Consider the following 21490-nt stretch of genomic DNA (forward strand, 5'->3'; position numbering starts at 1 on the left):
ATAGGCCACTCGCGCACGCGTACATACACGTGGAAAGTCATATTATACGAGTGTATATAGACAGAGAAAAAAAAACGGGGGCGGGGGGGGGAGAAAAAGGTATAAAAGGCTATCGACGCGTGTATGTATGACCCTTGGGGATCATCTAGTTTTTTTTATGACGGATCCTCCGCCTTTTCTCGCAGGAAATATTATCACCGTCGCAAAATTTATTTCTCTTCTTTTCTCCTCTTGTTCTTCTTCGCTCCTAGATCTCTTATATATAGTTCACTTGCGCGCCATTCTGTTGATTTTTGCCTTTTGGCGAAAAAAAAGCAACATTTTTTCGTACTCGAATACGTTATTGACACGTGAAGGGGACTTGGTGCTTTTTTTTTGTTTTGTTAAAGAACGATTGAATTATTGGTGACAGTATTTTAGCGTTAACAGCTGACTTTTATTTTCATAAGCTATTATTTACGAGGTGTCGGAGGATCGGAATGAGGTATATATACCGTCTCCTTGTAAATTTTATGTGACTTTGGGACTTTATGAGTTTGACATGGAGAAAAAAAAAGTTTTACGTGCTGCTGATAAATTATTGCGATGTGGAAATCTATACACATTGGTCTGAATCAAAAAGTATTTCATGGGACTTGTTTTTTGTATTCATAATCATAAAAAAAATATTTATTCAAATAATAATACAATGCGTTCGAGACAATAGACAACAAGTTTGACATTAAACGTAATTGAATAAATACTTAGATATTCGTATATCAAACACTGACAAATTTTATCTTCATTCAAAATACAAAGCTTTATTTTACGTGCAAAAAATTTTCTTTAATGCACTGTTGTCGGACATGGGCCCAAATATTTTTCAGATTCCTAAACACTAGAAGAAAAGTGTTTTTTTTTTTTTAAATTAAAATGCATTCTTTTTGGCGAAAAAAAGTTTTTTGTTTGTCACTATTTAGAATACAATACTAAGAAAATTAATTTTATATCAAATAAGTTCAGTACAGCACAAATATTAAAGTTTACTGTAAATTATTTAAAATACAATATTCAAAAACTATTTAATTTTTTTTTTTCTTTATTCGATTTGTTACCCATTGTTATTACCGGGAAACAATTTTTTAAGTACTGTACCATGAGCAGTGTGTGCATTAATAAAGTATTACACTTTTAGGAAAAAGTTACATTAAAAAAAAAAGAAAAAAAAAAAAAAAAAAAAAAGTGAAACATTAACCGTGCTAAACCCTGTAAATTTATCGCAAAAAAAACAATTCCCACGAAACAACAGCTCACCTGCAAAGTTCTCGCCTCTAATTCAACACTCCGCTTTCATAGTATCTGGTATGGACGTGTACCCAGTTTGGTTACGAAAATGCAAACGAACTTGTTGCGAGGCATCTCGAAAATTAACCGATAACAAACGAAACCGAGTACCCACAACAGCAGGGGGCAAGAAAACAAAACGCAGCAAATGCAAAATACACAGCACGCAATTGCGTTTTCATGATCAAACGAATTGAAAAACAAAAAACGCCTATTCTCCCTCGTAATTACGTATATCTTTCGGAATGAAAATGAACTTGTCCATTAGTTGTCACTTAGTTTTTCATTTCGCACGAAAAAAGAAAAAAAAAAAAAAAAAAAACAATCAAGCCCACATTCGACCTGCCACTGCACAGTCATCTCCCGACAACTCATTCCCCCTGTCTTTCCATCAATTCAAACGCATTTTCGACGCAACAAACAGAAAAAAAAAAAAAAACCAAAACAAAAGCTGGGGGTGGGGACACCAATCATTGACTCCAACCAACTCTGCTCTTTAATGCAAATTAAAAAGTTTTCTCTCCTCCCCCCCTCCATCTTTTTTCAAAAAAACCGCCCAACCGAACGATGAACTCCCCCCGCCGAATTGAATTAAAACTTTCTTCGCGAAAACTTGGCCCGCGGCGAAAAGAGAGAAAGAGAGAGAAAAAAATCCTCATCGAGGGAAAGGAAATCTTCTCGCCTTCCAATCGCAATTGCCGGATTGCACTATATAACGTACACACTACGCGACACAACACACACACGCGCACATAATCAATTCGAGTTTCGCGAGAGAGAGAGAGAGAACGCGGGCTCGCTCGAGTGACATCGACTTCGTTATCGAGTTCGTCTCCCTCTGAATTGATTAGTTTGTAAATAGGCAAAGCGCTTTAGCGCCCTGTATATATAACTGCCTCCGAGAGAGAGAAGCAGCAGCGCGTACACGTATACATATATACGATACATATATAGGGGTGGGTGGCAAATCGCGCATATACACCCAAGTGAGAAACCGAACCGCCGGACTGTACGGCGATGAATATGATGATGATGGGTTTACTGGGGGGGGCTTGCTCTTAACGATTCGCTGCTTTTGTAGCTGGTGTTGGCCATACCTCAATCGTATCGAAGTTTCTGTGCTTCATACCCCCATTCGAGGGTAAAGACGATTTCGCCACTGCGTGCCATACATCACCATACTTCAAGTGAAACATTTTACGGTCACGGTATCAGCACGCTCCCCCGAATATTATCCGTATCGTAACGATGTATATCGGAGGGGGTTGCTCGGGCGTAAATTATTTTTAAGCGCATATCATGGGAGGGGGTAAAAAAATCGCGGCCCACCGAAAAGAGAGTCGTACAGTAGGTGTGGGCTGTACAAATTCTATACGATGGGTCAAACTATCGGATCATAGACACGAGTAATAATAAAAAAAAAAAAAAAAAGATATCTCCATTTCCAAGCAGAGTATCGTTTTTCACGTCGAAAACAATCAACGATCACCAACCGCTTAAGTATATGTATACATCAAGTGTCGATAACGAGTGTATCCCCCATCTCCCTTACGTATTTGTTCTCCTCCCTCCGTGGATACGCGTAACTTATCAACGAAGAAACTCCGAGCTGCATAAATATACACAGGAACAAGAGGAAGGTGTATACTTGCAGGGGAGCACACGTACGAGCTATAGCATCGAGGGAGCGAGCGAGTAAATCTGAAACTTGGTACTTATCGAGGGTGGATGTCCCCGCAAAACTTTGGTCCTTCCCTCTCTCTCCACTCCTGAGCTATAAATCTAATTAGCACAACTATATGGAGAAATGGAGGCAGACAACGAGGATGGAGACAGGTTTACCTGGTGTGCATTGTCGTCGCGTGCTCCCCGCTATAGAGGCTATATATACTGGCAGTGCGCTCCTCTCTTCGAGACATTTTGATCATTGAACCAAAGGATCCCTTCCCCGCTCCCGATGTCGTCCTCTTGGTCTATTGTACGTGCACCTATAAATCATATATATTATATATAAACCATTGCGGGAGGAAACGTGACAAGTCGCATTCTCGACGACTTTGGACCGTATAGGTGTATACATGTATACGTACGTGCGGGTGTATTGGGAACTCGACACATGTGAAATGACGAGCTCGCATCCACTATAGATACATAAGTATAGTATGTACACGTGACAGTTGTCAGCTACGAAGGAGCAATTTCTTTTCTACCTTTTTTGTGTGTTCGAAGAGGGTCGAGCTTCCTATCCTCTCGAGGTCTTCTTTTTTGGGGGACCTTTTGCTTCAAAGCTGCACAGCCTTGGCTACATTTTATATGTGCCCGCCCCATGTGAGTATATATGTCCAATTGTCGTGTAGTAGATATGCTGTGAAAAGTATGCAAAAAAATGTTTCTGCAACGATATTCACGGGAGCGTCAGAAAGGGTGGGACGATTGAATTACACCGAGTTTTTCTTGGTCGAGGATTTCGCGAGCTCGCTGAGATCCGCGCGACCGCAAAGTTTGGAAATAATTGACGAGTGCGCTCGCCTCGCGGAGGCCGGGCTGCCTCGGGGTCTTTCGCAACTTTTCATCTCCCCGAGCAATAAATCACACTTTTTGGGTACATCGTACGTACTTATCGTCGGGGCCCCGATGAATTATTGTTACAAAAAAACAAAAACTTTCATTACACCCGACGCGAAGTGGAGGAGTGAATTTTATCTTTGTCGCGAAATTAATTAAAACTCGTCGATTGCGTTATTCGTTTTGGGATTGAACTACATGTGTTTGGATTACAGATTATTTGGTGAATATATATCCACACACGTACAATCAAATGATGATGCAAAAACCGGCGAGTATGACGAGAGTGTCGCCGATTTGTGCACGTATACGTGTATGCGTTACAATCATTGCCTATATGTTATTTATTGTACCTACACTTGCGTAAGCTTGCCTCGTTAATTCCGCGCAAATGAATTTACATTACGGGAAATAGTTTGCGTAACGTTATAATCCATCGGTTTGGGTTTCCTGATGAGCTTTGATTTTCGCGGGAAACGTGATTCGGGGATGGCGAAGGTTGTTATTTTCGCTATAATTATTTACGTTTCGTGGCTATAATGAGTTGCAAAATGTACAATACGAGGTGATTCGAGGTTCGATAAATCGATCGATCGTTTATTTTTTTATGTGGAGTTTGTAAAAAAATACCGGAGAAAATGTTTTCGGAGCAAGTAAAAAATACTAGAGTTTTCTCGTGAGACCAAAGGTATAGGTACGATCAGCCCTGTGCCTCCGTACCCATACCAGTAATGCCGAAGATCAATAATTTCTTGGAAGTGTATGATAAGGAAAAAAGGCGAAGGCACGCCTGTTACACACAGACACCGAATTTCCATAAAAATTTAACGGTAGCTCTACCGACCCGTCATCTCCTTATCCTACTATACGTATACGACTGCACCGTATCAACCCTCACGTCCGCGCCCTAATTGCCAATGTTTCCTCCCCTCGCGCGAGCGCCCGAGCTCTCGTACCCTATACTTACTACAAACGAGAAGAATCTCCCTCCCCCTCCCCCCTCGCTGTCAAAAAGGTTGGCTCTCGATTCGGAATTTAATCGCAAGGTACGATTCTTTTGTGCCCACCCGCGCCCCTTCGTAAATCAAGCGAACGTCGGGAGGTGCATTTGAATCTTTCCAACAGTTTTCCACTGCCCTCGTCCTCCGTCGATTGCCAAGGCCTCTCTGTTTTCCTGTACGCACACATTTATTTACGAGGGCAACAGACAGAAAGTGATACATCAATGGCACTTGCTTTAAGCGCCTTTTGGATTATGATTTAAAAAATTATGGGCCGGACGGGGTGTGGGAGACAATCTGCGAGCTTTGATTAATTTTCGTGGCCTGTACATTGTTTTATATATATATATATCCACGCAGTGGGGAGGGATGGAGCGCGAGCTCGGTCGATCGGGCGACTTTTCAGTGATAAAGGATACCGAAGAAAGTAGGCGTAAAAGAGGCCGGCGCAAAAAAAAAAGTTGGGGTGGAACAATCTGAAAAATTTCCTGAACTCGCGGTTTCTAGGGAGTACTATTTATGGCCGTAAAAAAAAAAAGAAACGTCCAGAGTTGCGGGGGTCGAGGATTCAATTATATGGAGTTCTGCAATTGATTTTTCACCCGTTCCCCCCCCACCGTTGCCGGGCCATTGAGCCGCACGAGCCATTCCACGTCATTATACGAGTGCCCCCGCGCCATTTGGTCTTCCTTCCTTCCCTAAACGCGTATCCTACACCCACTCGTGAACTTACATGCGAATACACCGAGCTGGTGGTTTTTTTTTTTGTTACTTTTATGTATATAACAATCGTAAAATTGTAACTAATCGTTCGTCACGTCGTGACAGAAGGCGCGAAAAAATTTTGCAAAGACCAGCGCGTTTCGGGGTGATTAACGCGCGACGGCGCTTAAGGTGGAATTAATTATTACGAATTATTATACGAAATGGCCCGGGCCAACCGCTCCCGACTCCGAATGATTAAAACGCGCGCCCAACCGATGTACGCACTTTCTCACTAATTGCACGCATAACGCGTGTGATACGTCGCGTTTTGATTATTTTTCATGAAACGCATCGCGGAGCGTGCAGCTTCATTTAACACATATATCGGGGGGAGATTAATACTTTTTAATGATGTACCCGAGGTAAAGATGAACAATGTAAAATTAAAAGTGAAAAACACTCGCGCCGATAGTAAGGGACTCTCTCTTCTTTTTTGTTTTTTTTCTTTTTTTCCTCGTTCGCTAAGGCTGTGCAATACCTCTTTATCAACGCTTTTTGTACGTTGTGGCATTGAAAATTAAAATAATCGCGAAAAAAAAGGTGATTATATTGTAAAGTGCGCGAGCTCCCGCCTCTATCGATTCACGTATAAATACACCGGGGACGGTAATTCTGTCGCGTTTGACGTTTAGTGGGATTTCACGTGAGTTTGAGTGCACTCCGTGCCATTATGATTGGCGCGACGCGTTACTCGGCCACTTGGCTCTTGTTTTTCTCTTGTCTCGTTGCCACCGGTTTTTCAAAGCCCCATGACTACCAAGTGGAGCTCGTTCAAGTGGTAATTGACCCTTCGAAATTAATTTTCTTTCTCCTACTTTTGTTGGTGGCGGTAATAATACTCCTTTTTTTTTTCTTTTGTTGACACGCAAAAGATCTTCAGGCACGGAGACAGAACGGCCGCACCCTACGAGTGGTATCCCAACGATCCCTACAACGAGACCATCTACGAGCCCTTCGGCAGAGGCCAATTAACAAGCGTGAGTACATACCACCCGTGAACTCGGTACCATCGCAATTAAATTATTATTGATGTACCTCAACCCTGGCGTGCAGCGTGGCAAAGCGCGGGCGTACAATTTGGGCCAAGTGCTGAAAAAGAAGTACGAGAAGCTGCTGAGCGAGGATTACAGTCCGAACGTGCTTTTTGCGTACAGTACGAACGTGGACCGCACGAAAATGTCCCTCCAGCTCGTCCTGGCCGGTATGTACCCGCCAAAGGGGCCCTTCCACTGGAGCGACACCGTCGAATGGATGCCCATACCCGTGTACCACAACTTTGACTCTTTCGACTTTTTGTGGACTGCTTATTACTGTCCCAAGTGCGTTTGCCAACAATTGCTATTTATTACATATACTTACCTGTTTACGATGTGGCATGTATGTTGTCGACGGGGAAAAAAAAAAATTTTCGATCAAATAGTTACACCTTGAACCCGAATATGGTTGAAGGTCATTTGTTTATTTCCGGCACCTGTTTGCAACAATTGGGATCTAACATTGGAAAAAAGGGAGCATTTGCCACGTCTCTGTAACGTCACTCTTGAACTATCGTGTGCTCTGTATTTATCTTTTTTTTTTTTTTCTCTCTGCATGTCTTGAATATTTTTTGATAATCTATTTGTTTGGATTCGATGAATTTTTTAATGAAAGACTGTTATTCTGTGTTTACGCTTTAAAACATCTTACAGGAGCTTAGTGATGGTAAAAAACAATTTAAAAAAAAAAATGCAATTCAAAAAGTCGTTGCTGAAATTGATTTTCATTAGTTGATCGTAGATTGATTTTCCCAAAAGTCGGATCAACCGTTGACTATTAACAAAACAAAAAAAATAATAATTTACTCTTTTGTGATAAAACAAGGTTCGAGATAATTTGGAACAACACTCTTGCCTTGCCCTCGGTACAGAAACAACTGAAGGAGTACTCGAGCTTCATCAAGTACCTGTCCAAAACCACTGGTCTACCGAACGACCCCCACATGGGCGCACGCCTCTTCGAGATCATGCACTCTCAGGTAAGATGGAAATTTTTTTAAATCACCCGCTTATTCCAATAGCTCGTAAGTACATCGTTCGGTCCAACCGTCAGAAAAACTTGGGCTACGAGTACCCCTCCTGGTGCAACGACGAGGTCTACGAGAAGCTCAAAGAGATATCCGCCTTCCGGTACGACGTGTACTCGTACACGGACCAGATGAAAAGAATTGCCGTCGGACCGACGATCCGAAGATTCTTGCGCAACATCAAGACGAACGACGGCCAGCCGTCGCCCAAGATCTATCTGTACGGTGGTCACGACGACAACGTCGCCACCCTCATGAGGACACACAAGTTCACTTCGCCGAACCCGGCGAGGTCTCCCGACTACTCTAGCGCCTTCATCATGGAAAAACTGCGAGGCCGTGATCTGCAAACTTACATAAGGGTGAGATTTGGATGGTTTTTTAAGATAATGTTGTACTCCTTTGTAGTGTACAAATTAATATCATAAACGACTTTGGTGTAAAAAGTGGAAAATTTTCATAAATTCCTAGGTGTGGCAAACGAGGGTGTTCCCTTTTTCGTTTAATAAATCGATACGTTTAAAAAATAAACGGCGATAACTCTCGGTACTTTTGAATTTTGGTACATACAAAAACAACATTATTCCACATGTATGAATGGTATGGAGAGAAAAAACACTATTGTTTACTATAAATAATAATAATAAAGGTATTAATGGATGTTTCAGCTGCTGTACTACCCGGGAGAAGGTGACGAGTTCCAGGTGATGCAGCTGAAAAACTGCAATAAGGAGTGTCCCCTGTCGCGCTACTTGAAAATCATGAGGCCCGTTCTTCCGTTCGGCGAGGGCACTCAGTGCCTTTACGAGGAAGCCTACCAGGACGTCAAAAACGTCATCGACGGGTACGGACCCGGCATACGCAGCAACATACTCGAGCTCAAGTACGCGTACCAGATCGGGCATTGAGTGTACATATACGAAGCATCGTTTCATTTAGTTATAAGTCAACGTAAAAATAAAAAAATTAAAAAAAATAAAACGAGACGAAAATCATTGAGATGGCGCATTTATCTTCTTAAATTTCATTAGAATTGCGCATTTTTTCAAAAGCATAAAGCAACGGAAGAAAAAATATACATATATACTCCGCGTGTATGATCGCGGTACACAGAGCGCAAAGAGAATTTTTTCGCAGGAGCCTTTAACGCGGGCGTGCTCGTTCGAACCGAGAAAAAAAGAAAAAAAAAAAAAGCGTTGCTCGCCCTCAAAGGTATACCTACTTTTGTCGAATGAAAACTATTTACGCGCATTGCGGACGGCTGTTCTATATATTGTACACCTGCAGGCTGCTTTGAATGTTTCGAGGGTCAGGAGGAGAAGAAGATGGAAAAAAAGGGCCTTTGCGAGGGAGTTCAAAGAGTCCGCGTGCTTACGCTCGATTGAAACAGCGCTCAGATTTGCGTGCAGGCGAGACAGGGCTTTTCTCTAGTTTTTTTTTCCTTTTTTTTTTTTTCTTTCTTCACTTTTGCTTCCATACTTTTGATGCCTGCGTATAGGTTTCGAGGGTAAGGACAGAGGGACGCTACTTTCCGTGCGATGAGGCGAGCGACAGGTGTGCGGGGAAACCTGTAAATGCGCGCCTTGGTCGGTCTTCTTTTTTTGGGGAGGGTGACACACGTGTGGGGGATTCGTGCTTTTGAAAACATTCATCAGTACATTGCGGGTGAACGGAGCACATGTGTGGATATCGTGGAAAAAAAGAAATAATGTGATAAAATTGATTCGAGAGCGATGTACAACGCATCCGACTGTACGAAATCTTTTGGGATGTTTTTTAAAGAAACTCTGCAAAACGGCAAACACATGCATTCTGGGTCTGGGATTACAGATCCCAAGTTTTTTTCACATGTATGGATACATATGTCACAAATACACAGCCGTAAGGGGCTTTTGTATTGCGGTGCTCTCGGATTTTTATTTCGTGTTTTATTCGCCAAAGTCGTGAATAAAAACAATTACCATTATGAAGACTCATCGATTTGAAAGCCCCCGCAAAAGCAACCACGACAACTCCCCTTGCGGAACAAGTTCATTTATTTACGAGACAAGTTGCTATGGCGTCGTCTTTACGTATATTTTGTAAAGAGAGAGAGGAGAATATGGTTGAAAAAAAAAAAAGGTAAATTACCTGTTATATCGTGTGATTCACTGCAACTTTATATAAATGACCCTTGCGCCCCAACACACCCTACGGATCGATAACAAGAGGAGTAGGCAAATAATAGCAGCCCTTTAGTTTTTATACATATATACGCGCACGTGTGCATGTATAGCTTAGGTGAGTATACATATACACAGTGCGTATCCGCATATGTATACATGTTATAGGGTAAAGGGAGAGAGGGTGTTGGGTTTCCTCCCCGCCGTATAATATACATGCTTGACTACACGCGTGTAGGCACACCTTCTAAGCCTTCCTTCTTTTATTCGGGAATAAGGATGATGTTACAGAGATGGAAGAAGTGAGGAGTCGAGTGTGACTTTTGAAAGTCTTAGAGAATGCTGGAGTTGCTTTTTTGGTCTTTTTTTTCCATTTTTTTATTCGAAATTTACCTATAACGAAACAATACGATAAATTTACAAGTTTGCCTTTATATCGTTTGAGCTAGATCAAGATGACAGACAAGAAGAGCAGTTTTGATGATGCCATTTATCTATGGTTTAGTCGTCAGGAATGTTTTCTAAACCCTGAAATAGTAATATGAGCTTTTACTAAGTTTTTAGTAAGTGTTTAGATTTCGACTTTGAATAATAAATTTTAGTATGAATCATTTCAATTATTAAAATCTATGTAAGTTCATGTACATTTTGTACATGATTTATATTGCTAAATGTCAATGGAATCTTTTAAAATACGGATTAAGTTTTTGATTGAACAATTGATTTGATAAAGACAATTATGATTTTTTTTTTTTAATCTTTTTCTGTAATAAAAAATGGTCAAGGGAGAATAAATATGTAGTAGGAATGACAAAAGTACTCACCGCTGATACCCAAGGTGAGCCAGAAATTCTGGCATCTCTTTCTAATACAAAGCCACGCTGCCAAATGTTACTCGTATCAAGGGCATAGGGCTGCAATAACAGATATAACATTGATTATTACAAATAGTTTTGACAAGTTGTTTTGATCGTTTAGTTAAAAAAGAAGCTTATAAGCAATGGTAAGATTATGTTGCATCAAATGCATACGTTATGATAAAGGTGACTCTGATGTCCTTTGATTGAATACTGTCAGTAACTTAACATTAACAACAAATTAGTACATTGAATACATTGGCACAACAATAAACTTAACCTTAACGAGGTTACGTAAAAATATACGTCTCGGACTTACCCTACCGTGGAAGGCATTATGTATGACTACACTGCCTTTTTGGTACCACAAAATACAACCAAAGATGATGCCCATACAGGGCAAACACTCGTACCACATTGTTTTTGGCAAAAAGTGACAAACTTTGAAGAGAGGAAATCAACACAATTGTTGCAGAAGACACGACTCTCTCTCGCGAGCAGCCGACACACTTGCCTGTCGCGCGCAGCTTTATTTCAGCGCCTAGATTTTTAAAATTAAATTTTGAAGGGCACAAGATGCGATTACTCAAGGGAAAAGCTCATCAGCTCGTAACTTTTAGAAAAAACTTTTATTGTCTCTCGGCAATAAATAATTATCAAGTGATGTTGTAAGATCTTGTGCAATGCATCTTTCAAGTACAAAACCATTTGTTAGAAAAATTATTTGTCAATTGTAAAGATAAAAAATTGTTAGGTGTTGTATGTACTTATGTATGTATGTACAACGTTTAATATTATCTTTACCTTCGCATCTTCACGAGTGTGTAAGTATTAACCTTTTAGAACTGTCGACAACAGTTTCACTATTTTTCTCTCGATTAGTATAAACCATACGATATTGCGTCTACAAACAATCAATTGTTTTTTAGAGTGAGCTCAACAATACACAAATCCGTGAATAAATGTCGCTGGTGGAATAATACTGCGCCAATCCCGAATCCCGGCATTCCCGGCCGAGAGATAAATGCCGTCAGCGCCATCTAGCGCTGCTAAAGTCGAACTAAAAAGTACCCTTCATAGCTAGCGCTGAATGTCTGCTGAAAGTGCTGAATCAATTGAAAATTGATAAATAAATGCGATCAAGCGAAGCGCGAGCCGATCGTTCAGGTATCAGGTGTTACGTGTTGCATCTTTTTTTTTGTTTTTCGCTCTGTCGCAGTTAAAAACAAATGCGCGCACCACTCGAGTGCGTTTTCTTTCAACTTTCAGAGGCAAATCGTAAAAATAATAGAATGCGTGGAGTGAGCAGCGAAGAAATTACACATTGTCGGCAGCGATTTCAGCGAGCGCTTATCAGTTAAGGAGGAAAAACAACAAAATTGAGACACCGGCCGAATAAATAAGTGTATTAACAAACAAGAGAAGGTCAGCTTTCCCTACTTTGAGAAAAAAAAAAAAAAAAAATACATGAAGCTCATTTTAATAGGACTATCTTTCGAGTGAGCCGGTGAGCTGTTTTGAGTGTTTATTTTATTTCATTGATGAATGAAGTAAATTAATAATAAATTTGTTCTTCACTAATTTGACGACAAAATGTTTTTACCCACATAATTTATACCGCGAAAGTGCGATTGAAAAAAAAAAAACAAAAAAAAAAACAAAATAATACCTTGAGTTAATGTTGAATGACTGACTCAGTACTGATCTTTACAGTTGGTGCAGTCAGTCAGCCTTCATCAACATGGTTAGTAGTAAATTTAAATGCCAAACACCTTTGTAAATTTTTGCTTACAAAATAATGCTCTGAAAAGCTTGTTAAAAATATATTTTTGTATTGTATGGTTTCAATCAAGATCATCTTTGAAAATGTTTTCTATCATTAATTTACTATTGAGTTTGCAGGTCAAACATTTTCAAACACCTAAAATGCTACTACGATTATATTCCTTAATCGTACTAGGATTAGATTTAACCACACTATTGTTTGGCATCTCGTTAGCAATAATCATGGCCTTGTACAGAACATTCAGACCACCATCCTTGAAAAATATTCATGGAGAGGTAGCAATGGTCATCGGAGCTGGAAGAGGAGTCGGCAAAGAAACAGCTCTTCTTCTTGCTCAGCTTGGAGTCAACGTGGCCTGTGTGGATATTGATTCAGAAAGCTGTCAGGCCACTGCTAACAGAGCCTTACAGTTATCTGGCACAGCTAAGGCGTTCACCTGTGATGTAACCAATAAAAAACAAGTGTGTGATACAGTACAAAACATTAAAATGGAATTTGGAGACATTACTATGTTGTTTCACTGCTGTGGTGTACCAAGTCCCAGAGCTCTAACGGAAAACCCAGTTGAAATACGAAAAACTATGGACGTTTCCGTCATCAGCCACTTTTTGGTAAACAGAGTAAAAAAGATGAAAACAAAAAAAATGACTTATAAGAATCAAAGAAACGACTAACATTTCGAAAAAAAAAAATATTTAGCTTCTTGATGCAGTTCTCCCAGGAATGCAGTGTATGAACAAAGGTCATATTATCATTTTATCTTCAGTAGCCGGTTTATCTGGAGGTATCAGCCGTGGGTCGCGAATCCCACTGTCAACGGCACAATTCGCTCTTCAGGGCTTTGCGGAATCCTTGCAGACGGAGCTCAGACACTCCAACAGTAACATTATCATAACGCTCGTTCATATTTATCCTTTCATTGTTAGCGCGGAAGCTGCTAAGGATATTCAATTCAGGTGGTTCAGAAACTCTACGTCAATTGTTGAGTGATTTAGTTTTTTTTTAACAGTAGGCTTTTTTTCCCATACACAGAATACCGAGTTATTTTGGGACTATGCCGGCGACGGAAGTTGCAAAGCGAATTTTAGACGGAATACGAAGAAATTACGCAGAGTTCAGCGTGCCCGGTTATCTTTTGTACTTGGGACATGTTTTGAGGTAAAAATTTTGATAAATGAGAAAGTGCTATGATTTAATAGTTCTTCATTGTACCATAAATTAACATTAACTTTTTTCATATTTACAAATAAACAATTTTTTTCTACATCATTCAGATAGTATAAAAAAGTGTGGGTTTTGTTTTTCAGAATACTGCCAAAAAAAGCATCGTTCATGCTAAGAGATTTATTGGACACCGGAGTTGACTTTGCATAGTTTGGAAAAATAAAAATTAATTTTGATACTCGTGAATATTCCAATTTTTATAATAAATATTTTAAAAATTCAAATTATTCTTTGAATTTTATTCAATTTTTCCGCCTATTCCCTTATATTAATCGACTCATCTCTCAATTATACAATTCATCATCCACATGGTACAAAATTAACAAGATAATTAAAATATACAGCTCTTAGTTCGTTCATTCTTCACACTACAGAAAATCAAAATAAAAGACGATTGACTCGTTCTAAGAAATAAAAATTCAATAAACCTCCATTCAGGCATAATAAAATTTATGCATTTAATAGTAAAAAAGGCAATCAATCCAAACCAGGCGGTGCTGGTTCGAGATTATCCATTTCGGTTGTATCTCGACGTTCTGGAAAATCTCCAGGGGGAGCCTGAAAACATAAAAAAAACAATCATCAGGTCGATTAAATAATAAATTTCCAGCGACAGCATAGCACAAAAAAAAAACATCGACTTACAATATCAAAATCGTCGTGTACTACGGCCGGTGGTTTTCCCTTAATCACATCCATGATTGATTGTGGAACGTGCGCCTTTTGATTTTCAGCCAAAGACTCAACATGAGCCACTAGAGGACCCTTGAGATTCGGGGCCATCTTCAGCGCATCAATAAGCTGCGTCGGAGGCAGTTGCAGTATAACAGCGAAACTTTGGGGCTGAGTACGCTCGCAGCACTTGACGAAGCCTTCCCAGACCTTGGGCTGCTTCCAAACCTGCTTGAGTATCAGCCGCTGTAGTACGTTCATCACGAAGCCACTGAGACGCGGATAAAGTCCCAGACTCTGTATCACAGTGCGCATCAGTAAAGTGGGCAACGGAGTCATGTCCATGAGTTGTTGCATCACAACCGCTACAATTTCCTGCGTGAAAACTTGCTTCTCCGCAAAACACAGCGACGTGGCTTTAATGACAGTCTTGAGCTCAGCTTTGCTCGGCTCGATCGTGTGCAAAGCGATCATCAATTCGGCAGGAGTGACGGGCGACGTGTGCGGCACTCCACTATCGTTGTTGTAGGTGCCCAACAATCTGTTGAACACTTCCTTGACGACGACGGGATTGAGCTTGATGAGCTTGGGCAGAGCTGCAAGGACTTCCTTCTTTGTCAAACCGTTGAGCACGGGAATCAAGAACCGGACGTCGGAGACACGTGTCTGGTATAGTTCTCGAACTTTGGTGACTAGTTCAGCACTTGGAGGAGCTTTTTCCGTGAGAATGTGAACGATTCTGGTAACCAGAGTTTCAGCGCCCTTGGGACAGTTTTCTATAAGGTCGAGTAGCTGTGGACTGGCCATGCCCAGCGACTTGACCGGTCCTTCGACCAGTCGAAGAACGATGCGTTTCACATCGGCGCTCATGGACGTGTAGATGCGAGCGAGTTCATGGATGAGGTTCTGGTGTTCGGTGAGCAGAGCTAGATACAGACTGAGACAGGCGCGAGTGGTCGATTCCGTCCAGTTTTCCTCGATATGCAGTCGGCCACGGTCCTGACCGAACAGAATTTCCGGTGGACTAGGCAGACGCAAGAAACCCAAGTAGAGCTCCGCGTACTCTTCGATCATTTTACTTAGGTCCGGGCGACTGTAGAGCTGTACAACGAGTTGAATAGCATTTTCCCGAATCTGCAAATAAAAGAAAAAGATGATTTTCGATTCACGAATAACTTACATTTATTAAAATCATTTTCATGATATTAAAAGCAGGCACCATATTTTTCTCATGACCCGTGTGGCACAGCAGCACGTTGAGTAGCGTAAGCTGCTTGGTTGGTCTTCTGATAACAAGATCCTTCAGCAACTGCAACGGTGCCAAGCCTCTCGTTTCGTCGGACGATATGCTCTTGAGCGCTTCGACCGCGTCTTCGGTAATGAGAGGTGCCTCCAGATAAAGCTTCGTTAGCTGGGTGTCTCTGTCTTTGCCAGGAATAGCGTCGATAGCGTTTACTAGCGTACAAAACAAAGAGTTGTATGCAGTGTGCGGCGCCTCCTGCGGCGTCGTGTTAAGTATTGTCCTTCTCTGGAAGCCTTGGAGCAGCGCATACTCCTCGTACAGCCAGCTGAGCGCCAAGTCCATCCGCGTGCGCATGTCCTCCGTTATGTGACGTAGAATGGAGGCTTTAACTTCAGGGTTGAATGTAGCTGCTAGAGTCGTAAGGACTTTGTTACGAGTCTTGGTGACACCCCCGATTCTCGTGCTCTTTTCGCTCGCCAGCATGCGCCTAACGCACATGAGTAGCATGCGATCGCGCGTGTCTTTGAGCAGAGGCTTGGTTACTTCCGCAAGTTTAAGGGACTTGACGCGCGTTCGCGTGGCTGCCTTGGCCTTTTCGTGCGCCTCCAGGGAAGCTTTGGCCAGCTGCTCCTTTTCTCGGTCCTTCTCGCGCTTGCGTTCACGTTTCACCTCGGCTACGGTGATGGTGGGATTTTTTATCAAGTCTTCCATCACCATGTCAAGCTTGTCTTCCTTGGAGCTGGTCTTTGTTTTTTTCTCCCTGGCTTGTTTTATTTGAGCTGCGAGGAGTTTGCCAATGACCATGCGCTGCGTGTTGAGGTCGGTCGTGGCGGTTGGTTGGTACTCTCTTTGGAAAACGGACGTCATTATGTCGGGCACCCATACCTGAAACACGTTATAACGAAGAAACATTCACATGAAGAGTTTTATTAACAGTTTTGAGAAGTAAAAAATAATATTTCCTCACCATACTATCCATGACCAACTCTGTAGCTATTTCGACGCTGAGCCTCTCTGTTATGAACGTCTCTGAAAGCTCGATCAATTCTGGCGGCATTATTGGGGCTGGAACCGGCAAAGGTTCTGGCTCAACATTGTCCATAGGTATAACAGGAGCCTCAACCCTTGCCTTTTTCGCTGCAACGGCAGCTGCTGTTTCCTGCTGCCGTTTTTTGACTCGTTTGATGTCCTCTGGCTTGGGGAAGGATTTGAGAATCTCGCTGTCTTTGCATCCAAGCTGGGTGAGCTGCCTCGCGATCGATTGTGCAAATTCTATGCTGGCAGGATGCTTCAAAAGACCAAACCAAGTGAGCTTCAACTGTTTTTGTACACTTGTCACTTGAGAGTCGGATAACGTTGGTGGCAAATCACTTTGTACTCGTTGTATTGCTTGTATCACAGCTGGCATAAACTGTGGCCTAAATTTGGCAATGTAAGATAAGGATCCCAAGCAGGTAATGAGATTGACGCTGCTGACGTGGGCTGATCCAAAGAATTTGATCAACAGGTCCATAACATGATTTGCCTCTTCTTCTAACTTTCTTCTGCGCGCAATTTTTAAGGTAAGAGGCACATCTTCCAAGGAAAAATCTTCAGGCTTCTTTGGTGAGTCAGGGTCTGGGTACGACTGGATCAGGACAACACCTTCTAAGAACTTTAACGCCTGCGTTCTTATACTACAAACCAAATGAAATATTAACTGTGGTTCTCAAGAAAATCGGTTTTTAGAGGTTTGATGGTGAAATAACTTACCCATCATTGTCACTATCTATCATTCCAATTATCTGAATCTTCAAGTTGCTAATCTGAGCCCAGGCAGTTTCCATATCTTGGGAAACAACAGGTGCACTTGCTGCCCACTTTAAGGTAGCCCTAAAAATTTTCCCACTTGTTCTCAATGCTCTCTTGGCAACAACTGGGGCTGGATCAGTCACTAATCTAATTAGAATGAGCAGAAGCCTGGGAATGTAATCTGGTACTATTTCTCTGAAAAAAAAGACACAACATCAATTCATACTTGAAAAGTGCAATAGTTGTATAGAGCACAACTTACCCAGCTTCTTCTATAAAGCCAGCTAGAGTTTTCCTAACATCTGCATTTCTGTCAAGAGCAAATTGTAATATAGAGTCTAAGTAAGTGCCAAGCAATGAAGGTTCCTTATGCAGAGTGATCTCCTGTATTTTACAAATGTTTTGCACTTTGATATTTTCATTTGGACTCATCGATGCTTCGTTGAGCCATTCCACAATCTATGAGGTACATAAAATAACGATGACAACAAAATTAACGAATTTACTTAGAGATCCCAAAAGATAGGTAAAAAAACACTCCAAACAAAACCATAAACGACTATAAGCTACATATTTTAATTGAAAAGAACCCTTGTTTGTATAAATGTATGACATTGAGGTTATGCAGTGCTCACCATATCTGCGGAGCTTTTATCCGCTTCCTGGCGTCTATGAATTCTCGGATCCATTTTTTTGTTCGTTGCTTTACAAAATTACAAACTAAAAACTACCTAATACACCCTTCCATCAAAGAAAAATGATGATGAAGGTCAGCTACTGTGTAGCGTCTGCCAAGCGGCGTCAGATTAAAAATAAAAAAGGGACGGTTCGAGGGACGAAAGAGAGTATCATTTTAAAGTTTCGCTGTGTCTATTCGCACCAAATCCACGTAATTACGTGGATATAAGGTTAGGAATTTTAAAGAAAAACGCTACTTTTTCAAATGAAGTATGTCCACGTGAAGTGAAGTTCGCACCCTTAGAGAATATATACATGGAGGAAGCATTGTTCAGCAACTGTGCGGTCCGCAGCAACTGTAATACAGCTTGTATTCCGCCAATGCAACTAGCCTCTGATTTTGTCATTCTGGTAAAGAGAGCACGGTGTAAGATATATGTACAGTTATGTGCAGTAATTATATTAATCACTTATTAATCACTACTAGTAATAAGTATTAGTATTATTTCATATTTATCAAATTAGTTGCGGCTGGTTTATATATGGCTCCATTGTAAGTAATTGTAATAATTATTTTGATCAGCGCCATCTAGCGGTTTTCATTTTTTCGCCAAAAGTGGCCTCTAAAATTCTGAAACCGAGCATAAGGGCTTAGAGCCATTTAGTCAATTATAAACCAGCCACAACTAATCTTGTAGCTATAAAATAAAAAAATAACGATACACTTGTTTTTGGCAGCAAGTTAACAATCTTTTTTCTATCAAAAAATCGACCTCCTATGTATTTGTACTTTTGAAGATAAATTTTCGAGTTAAAGATAGATTGTTAACTTGCCGCCAAAAACACATGTATCGTTATTTTTTTATTTTGTAGCTACAAAATTAGTTGCGGCTGGTTTATAATAAGTTAAGTGGCTCTAAGCGCTAAAGCTCTGGTTCAAAAGTTTAGGGCCACTTTTTAGTTCAGAAATCCGCAACGCTAGATGGCGCTGATCCAAAAATTATTACTATATATATGCAATTTACAGTAGAGCCACATAATTGAATATAAACCAGCCGCAAATAATCTTATAGATAGACGATAAAAATTTAACATCTTTTGTGCTGTTTGCGGCAAGTTTACAACCTAGTTTTTACCCAAAAATCGACCTCTAAAAGTATAAATATTCTACTCAAATGGTTTAATAAAATCGACCATATATATGGCACTACTTAGTAGTGATTAGGTACTATGATTACTACACATAACTTTAGGTATATATCTTACATCGTGCTCTCTTTACCACAATGATGAAATCAGTAGGCCAAAAATCGCAGACGTAAAGGGTCCATTTGCGTGCTTCGAAATACGCAATACGGCTCGAGATTGATGGTCACATGCATAATAAAAATACTAAAATTTGCCATAAGTGTAACAATTGTCACCCACGCATGCCTCGCTTTGGTTATATTGCGTATATCGAAAGCACGCAAATAGACCCCATCAGTGGCCTCGTCGTCGGTGAAGCGTCGGTCAACTGTCGATACAGCAGGGCCGATATTATCGTTGATGTACCGACGGTTGGCTGACTTGGTCGAACTGCAGGTCTCCCTTTTATCTTGTGTCAACTGTCGGCACAGCAGGATTTTCAACGCTAGATGGCGCTACACCCAAATGCAATTTCGATCGATCGACGACCGACGAGCTTCTTCGGGGGTCTATTCGCGTGCTTCGATATACGCAATATAACCAAAGCGAGGCATGCGTGGGTGACAATTGTTACATTTTTGGCAAATTTTAGTATTTTTATTATGCATGTGACCATCAATCTCGAGCCGTACTTATTGCGTATTTCGATGCACCCAAATAGACCCTTGACGTATGCGATTTTCGACCCACTATAGTATATCTATATATGTCTAGTGATTTACTTCTTCCGGAAATACCTAGAATATAGGGACTTTTTCAAGACGGTTCCCCTAGAAAATAGTTTGAGTCAACCCGCAAAATCCGCAACACTAGATGGCGCTGATACACTAAAAATAATTGTTCCTAGTAAATTTCTAGGAGTTGAGCGTGTAGGGTTTACCGGAGCCGATTCAATAGACCCTCGGCTTCGGGGACTAGTGGGTGAAATAGACCCTCCGCTGTGGACACTAGCCTAGTAAGTTTTCCTAGTGAATTTCTCTCAAAAGTACCGCGTAAAAAAGCTTTGTGGGAGCAGTGGGAGTTGGGAGTTTGAATTGTCATTGAGCGTACAGTGATTTGTCGTGGTGGAGTATTCATTGTTGAAACAATGGTTGCAATAATTAAAACAAAAAATCAAAGTGTAAAGCTTGATACATTTTCGTGCAGTGCAAATGGTAAAATCCTCGCAAGTGTTTGATCAAGACAGACTTTACAGACATGCATCACACGAATCTATCTAAAACTGCGCAAAAATAAGTTTTATCTTATCGCTACAAATTTTCCCAAACGAAGTTCATAGAATCGGTGTCGACACGAAAACAGTATTGATAGTCAACAATCTCATCATAACATGAGATTAAAACAAAAAAAGAAAAAAAATGTATTCGTTGCGTAAGTTGGAAATTGAGACAAAACCATTCGTATAAAATACACTGTCAGTGTATTTTATGCTACCGATCTGTATGTCAGTTCAGAAACAGCGAATATTTTCTCGTGAAACATTATAAAAAAGACATGAACATAATGAAGCTCAACGTTGTTATTTTTCTTGTAATCGTCGCATTAGCCGTTGGAATTACAGCCAGACCTCGTACTCACGCTGGGCATCATCTTCATCCCATGGTAGTAATCCTAGCGAATGATAATAATAATAATAATATTAATAATATCTACTTGATAATCACCTTATTATATTCAGAAAATAAATCATCATCATCCGATCCGATCGCGAGCCATACAAAAGAATCTCGAGCACAAACCAACACCTAATCCTTACCGAGTAAGCTCATTATTTTGTATTATTTTTTATATAATATAACATTGACCGATTTTTTAATTGTCTCTTATTAAAAACAGCGCTTTTCACGTGATGTTGAAACTAAAACTACAGATGCTCCAAATTTAATTCGCGTGCCGCTGGGACCAAATAGGTATCAGAAGAAACATGAAGAAGTTCGAGTGCACTCGAATCCAATACGAGTGGTATCCGTGAATCATCGCAATTAAAATATAATTGAAGATTATGTGTCAATTTGATCATCAATAAAAGCCCATGTGGTCGAGAAATCAACTTACTTTCGTGCATTATTTTTTGTGTTTTTAAGAGAAAAAATTTGGCTTATTCTGTAGAATATGAAAATCGTAAGATTTTGCAAAATATTCAACAATCAACACCTTAGCTAAAGCCTGAATA

General features: G+C 40.6%; 5 protein-coding genes across 7 annotated transcripts; 3 read left to right on the forward strand and 2 right to left on the reverse strand.

The window, feature by feature from the left end:
• The first annotated feature begins 6293 nt into the window (after positions 1-6293).
• Positions 6294-8652, forward strand: LOC106639167 (venom acid phosphatase Acph-1-like). Its single transcript, XM_014352634.2, has 6 exons — positions 6294-6432; positions 6527-6631; positions 6708-6973; positions 7515-7668; positions 7743-8078; positions 8385-8652. Exons 1-6 carry the CDS (start codon positions 6325-6327, stop codon positions 8622-8624), a joined length of 1209 nt encoding a protein of 402 aa, XP_014208120.2. The 5' UTR covers positions 6294-6324; the 3' UTR covers positions 8625-8652.
• A 1574-nt stretch (positions 8653-10226) lies between these two features.
• LOC149374229 (NADH dehydrogenase [ubiquinone] 1 alpha subcomplex subunit 1-like) lies at positions 10227-11243 on the reverse strand. The gene is made up of 3 exons (XM_089594644.1): positions 11055-11243; positions 10703-10792; positions 10227-10406 (listed from the first exon to the last, which is right to left on the reverse strand). The coding sequence occupies exons 1-3, from the start codon at positions 11151-11153 to the stop codon at positions 10380-10382; spliced, it is 216 nt and encodes a 71-aa protein (XP_089450770.1). The 5' UTR covers positions 11154-11243; the 3' UTR covers positions 10227-10379.
• Positions 11244-11921: 678 nt separating this feature from the next.
• Positions 11922-13961, forward strand: LOC106639134 (17-beta-hydroxysteroid dehydrogenase 13). 3 transcript variants are annotated; one of them, XM_014352592.2, is made up of 5 exons: positions 11922-12160; positions 12638-13132; positions 13221-13477; positions 13554-13679; positions 13829-13961. In XM_014352592.2, the coding sequence occupies exons 2-5, from the start codon at positions 12662-12664 to the stop codon at positions 13893-13895; spliced, it is 921 nt and encodes a 306-aa protein (XP_014208078.2). In that variant the 5' UTR covers positions 11922-12160; positions 12638-12661; the 3' UTR covers positions 13896-13961. The 3 variants fall into 3 exon arrangements, with proteins under 3 accessions (XP_014208078.2, XP_014208077.2, XP_014208074.2); XM_014352591.2 differs by lacking the exon at positions 11922-12160 and adding an exon at positions 12196-12242; XM_014352588.2 differs by lacking the exon at positions 11922-12160 and adding an exon at positions 12411-12479.
• Sym (symplekin scaffold protein) lies at positions 13959-18495 on the reverse strand. Its single transcript, XM_014352587.2, has 7 exons — positions 18087-18495; positions 17714-17910; positions 17413-17646; positions 16628-17336; positions 15637-16545; positions 14391-15551; positions 13959-14303 (listed from the first exon to the last, which is right to left on the reverse strand). The coding sequence occupies exons 1-7, from the start codon at positions 18138-18140 to the stop codon at positions 14223-14225; spliced, it is 3345 nt and encodes a 1114-aa protein (XP_014208073.2). The 5' UTR covers positions 18141-18495; the 3' UTR covers positions 13959-14222.
• A 1827-nt stretch (positions 18496-20322) lies between these two features.
• On the forward strand, positions 20323-21367 carry LOC106639170 (uncharacterized). Its single transcript, XM_014352637.2, has 3 exons — positions 20323-20919; positions 20996-21076; positions 21154-21367. Exons 1-3 carry the CDS (start codon positions 20812-20814, stop codon positions 21301-21303), a joined length of 339 nt encoding a protein of 112 aa, XP_014208123.2. The 5' UTR covers positions 20323-20811; the 3' UTR covers positions 21304-21367.
• Positions 21368-21490: the final 123 nt, after the last annotated feature.

Source organism: Copidosoma floridanum, unplaced genomic scaffold (genome assembly GCF_036245765.1).
Source record: "Copidosoma floridanum isolate Cflo_tuat_1 unplaced genomic scaffold, Cflo_Japanese_pri ptg000021l, whole genome shotgun sequence".
Taxonomy (NCBI): domain Eukaryota; kingdom Metazoa; phylum Arthropoda; class Insecta; order Hymenoptera; family Encyrtidae; genus Copidosoma; species Copidosoma floridanum.

Bases quoted from the DNA above. Each gene is read 5' to 3' on its own strand.
- LOC106639170 (XM_014352637.2), top strand. From the start codon at position 20,812: ATGAACATAATGAAGCTCAACGTTGTTATTTTTCTTGTAATCGTCGCA. The intron at 20,920-20,995 runs GTAGTAATCCTA...TATTATATTCAG, and splicing joins GGCATCATCTTCATCCCATG to AAAATAAATCATCATCATCC. The intron at 21,077-21,153 runs GTAAGCTCATTA...TATTAAAAACAG, and splicing joins CAACACCTAATCCTTACCGA to CGCTTTTCACGTGATGTTGA.
- Sym (XM_014352587.2), bottom strand. From the start codon at position 18,140: ATGGATCCGAGAATTCATAGACGCCAGGAAGCGGATAAAAGCTCCGCA. The intron at 17,647-17,713 runs GTAAGTTGTGCT...CTTTTTTTTCAG, and splicing joins GGCTTTATAGAAGAAGCTGG to AGAAATAGTACCAGATTACA. The intron at 15,552-15,636 runs GTGCCTGCTTTT...TTTTATTTGCAG, and splicing joins CGGGTCATGAGAAAAATATG to ATTCGGGAAAATGCTATTCA.
- LOC106639134 (XM_014352588.2), top strand. The intron at 13,133-13,220 runs GTAAACAGAGTA...AAAAATATTTAG, and splicing joins CCGTCATCAGCCACTTTTTG to CTTCTTGATGCAGTTCTCCC. The intron at 13,680-13,828 runs GTAAAAATTTTG...TTTGTTTTTCAG, and splicing joins TACTTGGGACATGTTTTGAG to AATACTGCCAAAAAAAGCAT.
- LOC106639167 (XM_014352634.2), top strand. From the start codon at position 6,325: ATGATTGGCGCGACGCGTTACTCGGCCACTTGGCTCTTGTTTTTCTCT. The intron at 7,669-7,742 runs GTAAGATGGAAA...TCCAACCGTCAG, and splicing joins TCGAGATCATGCACTCTCAG to AAAAACTTGGGCTACGAGTA. The intron at 8,079-8,384 runs GTGAGATTTGGA...TGGATGTTTCAG, and splicing joins ATCTGCAAACTTACATAAGG to CTGCTGTACTACCCGGGAGA.
- LOC149374229 (XM_089594644.1), bottom strand. From the start codon at position 11,153: ATGTGGTACGAGTGTTTGCCCTGTATGGGCATCATCTTTGGTTGTATT. The intron at 10,793-11,054 runs GTAAGTCCGAGA...CTGTTATTGCAG, and splicing joins ATAATGCCTTCCACGGTAGG to CCCTATGCCCTTGATACGAG. The intron at 10,407-10,702 runs GTGAGTACTTTT...TTACTATTTCAG, and splicing joins GCTCACCTTGGGTATCAGCG to GGTTTAGAAAACATTCCTGA.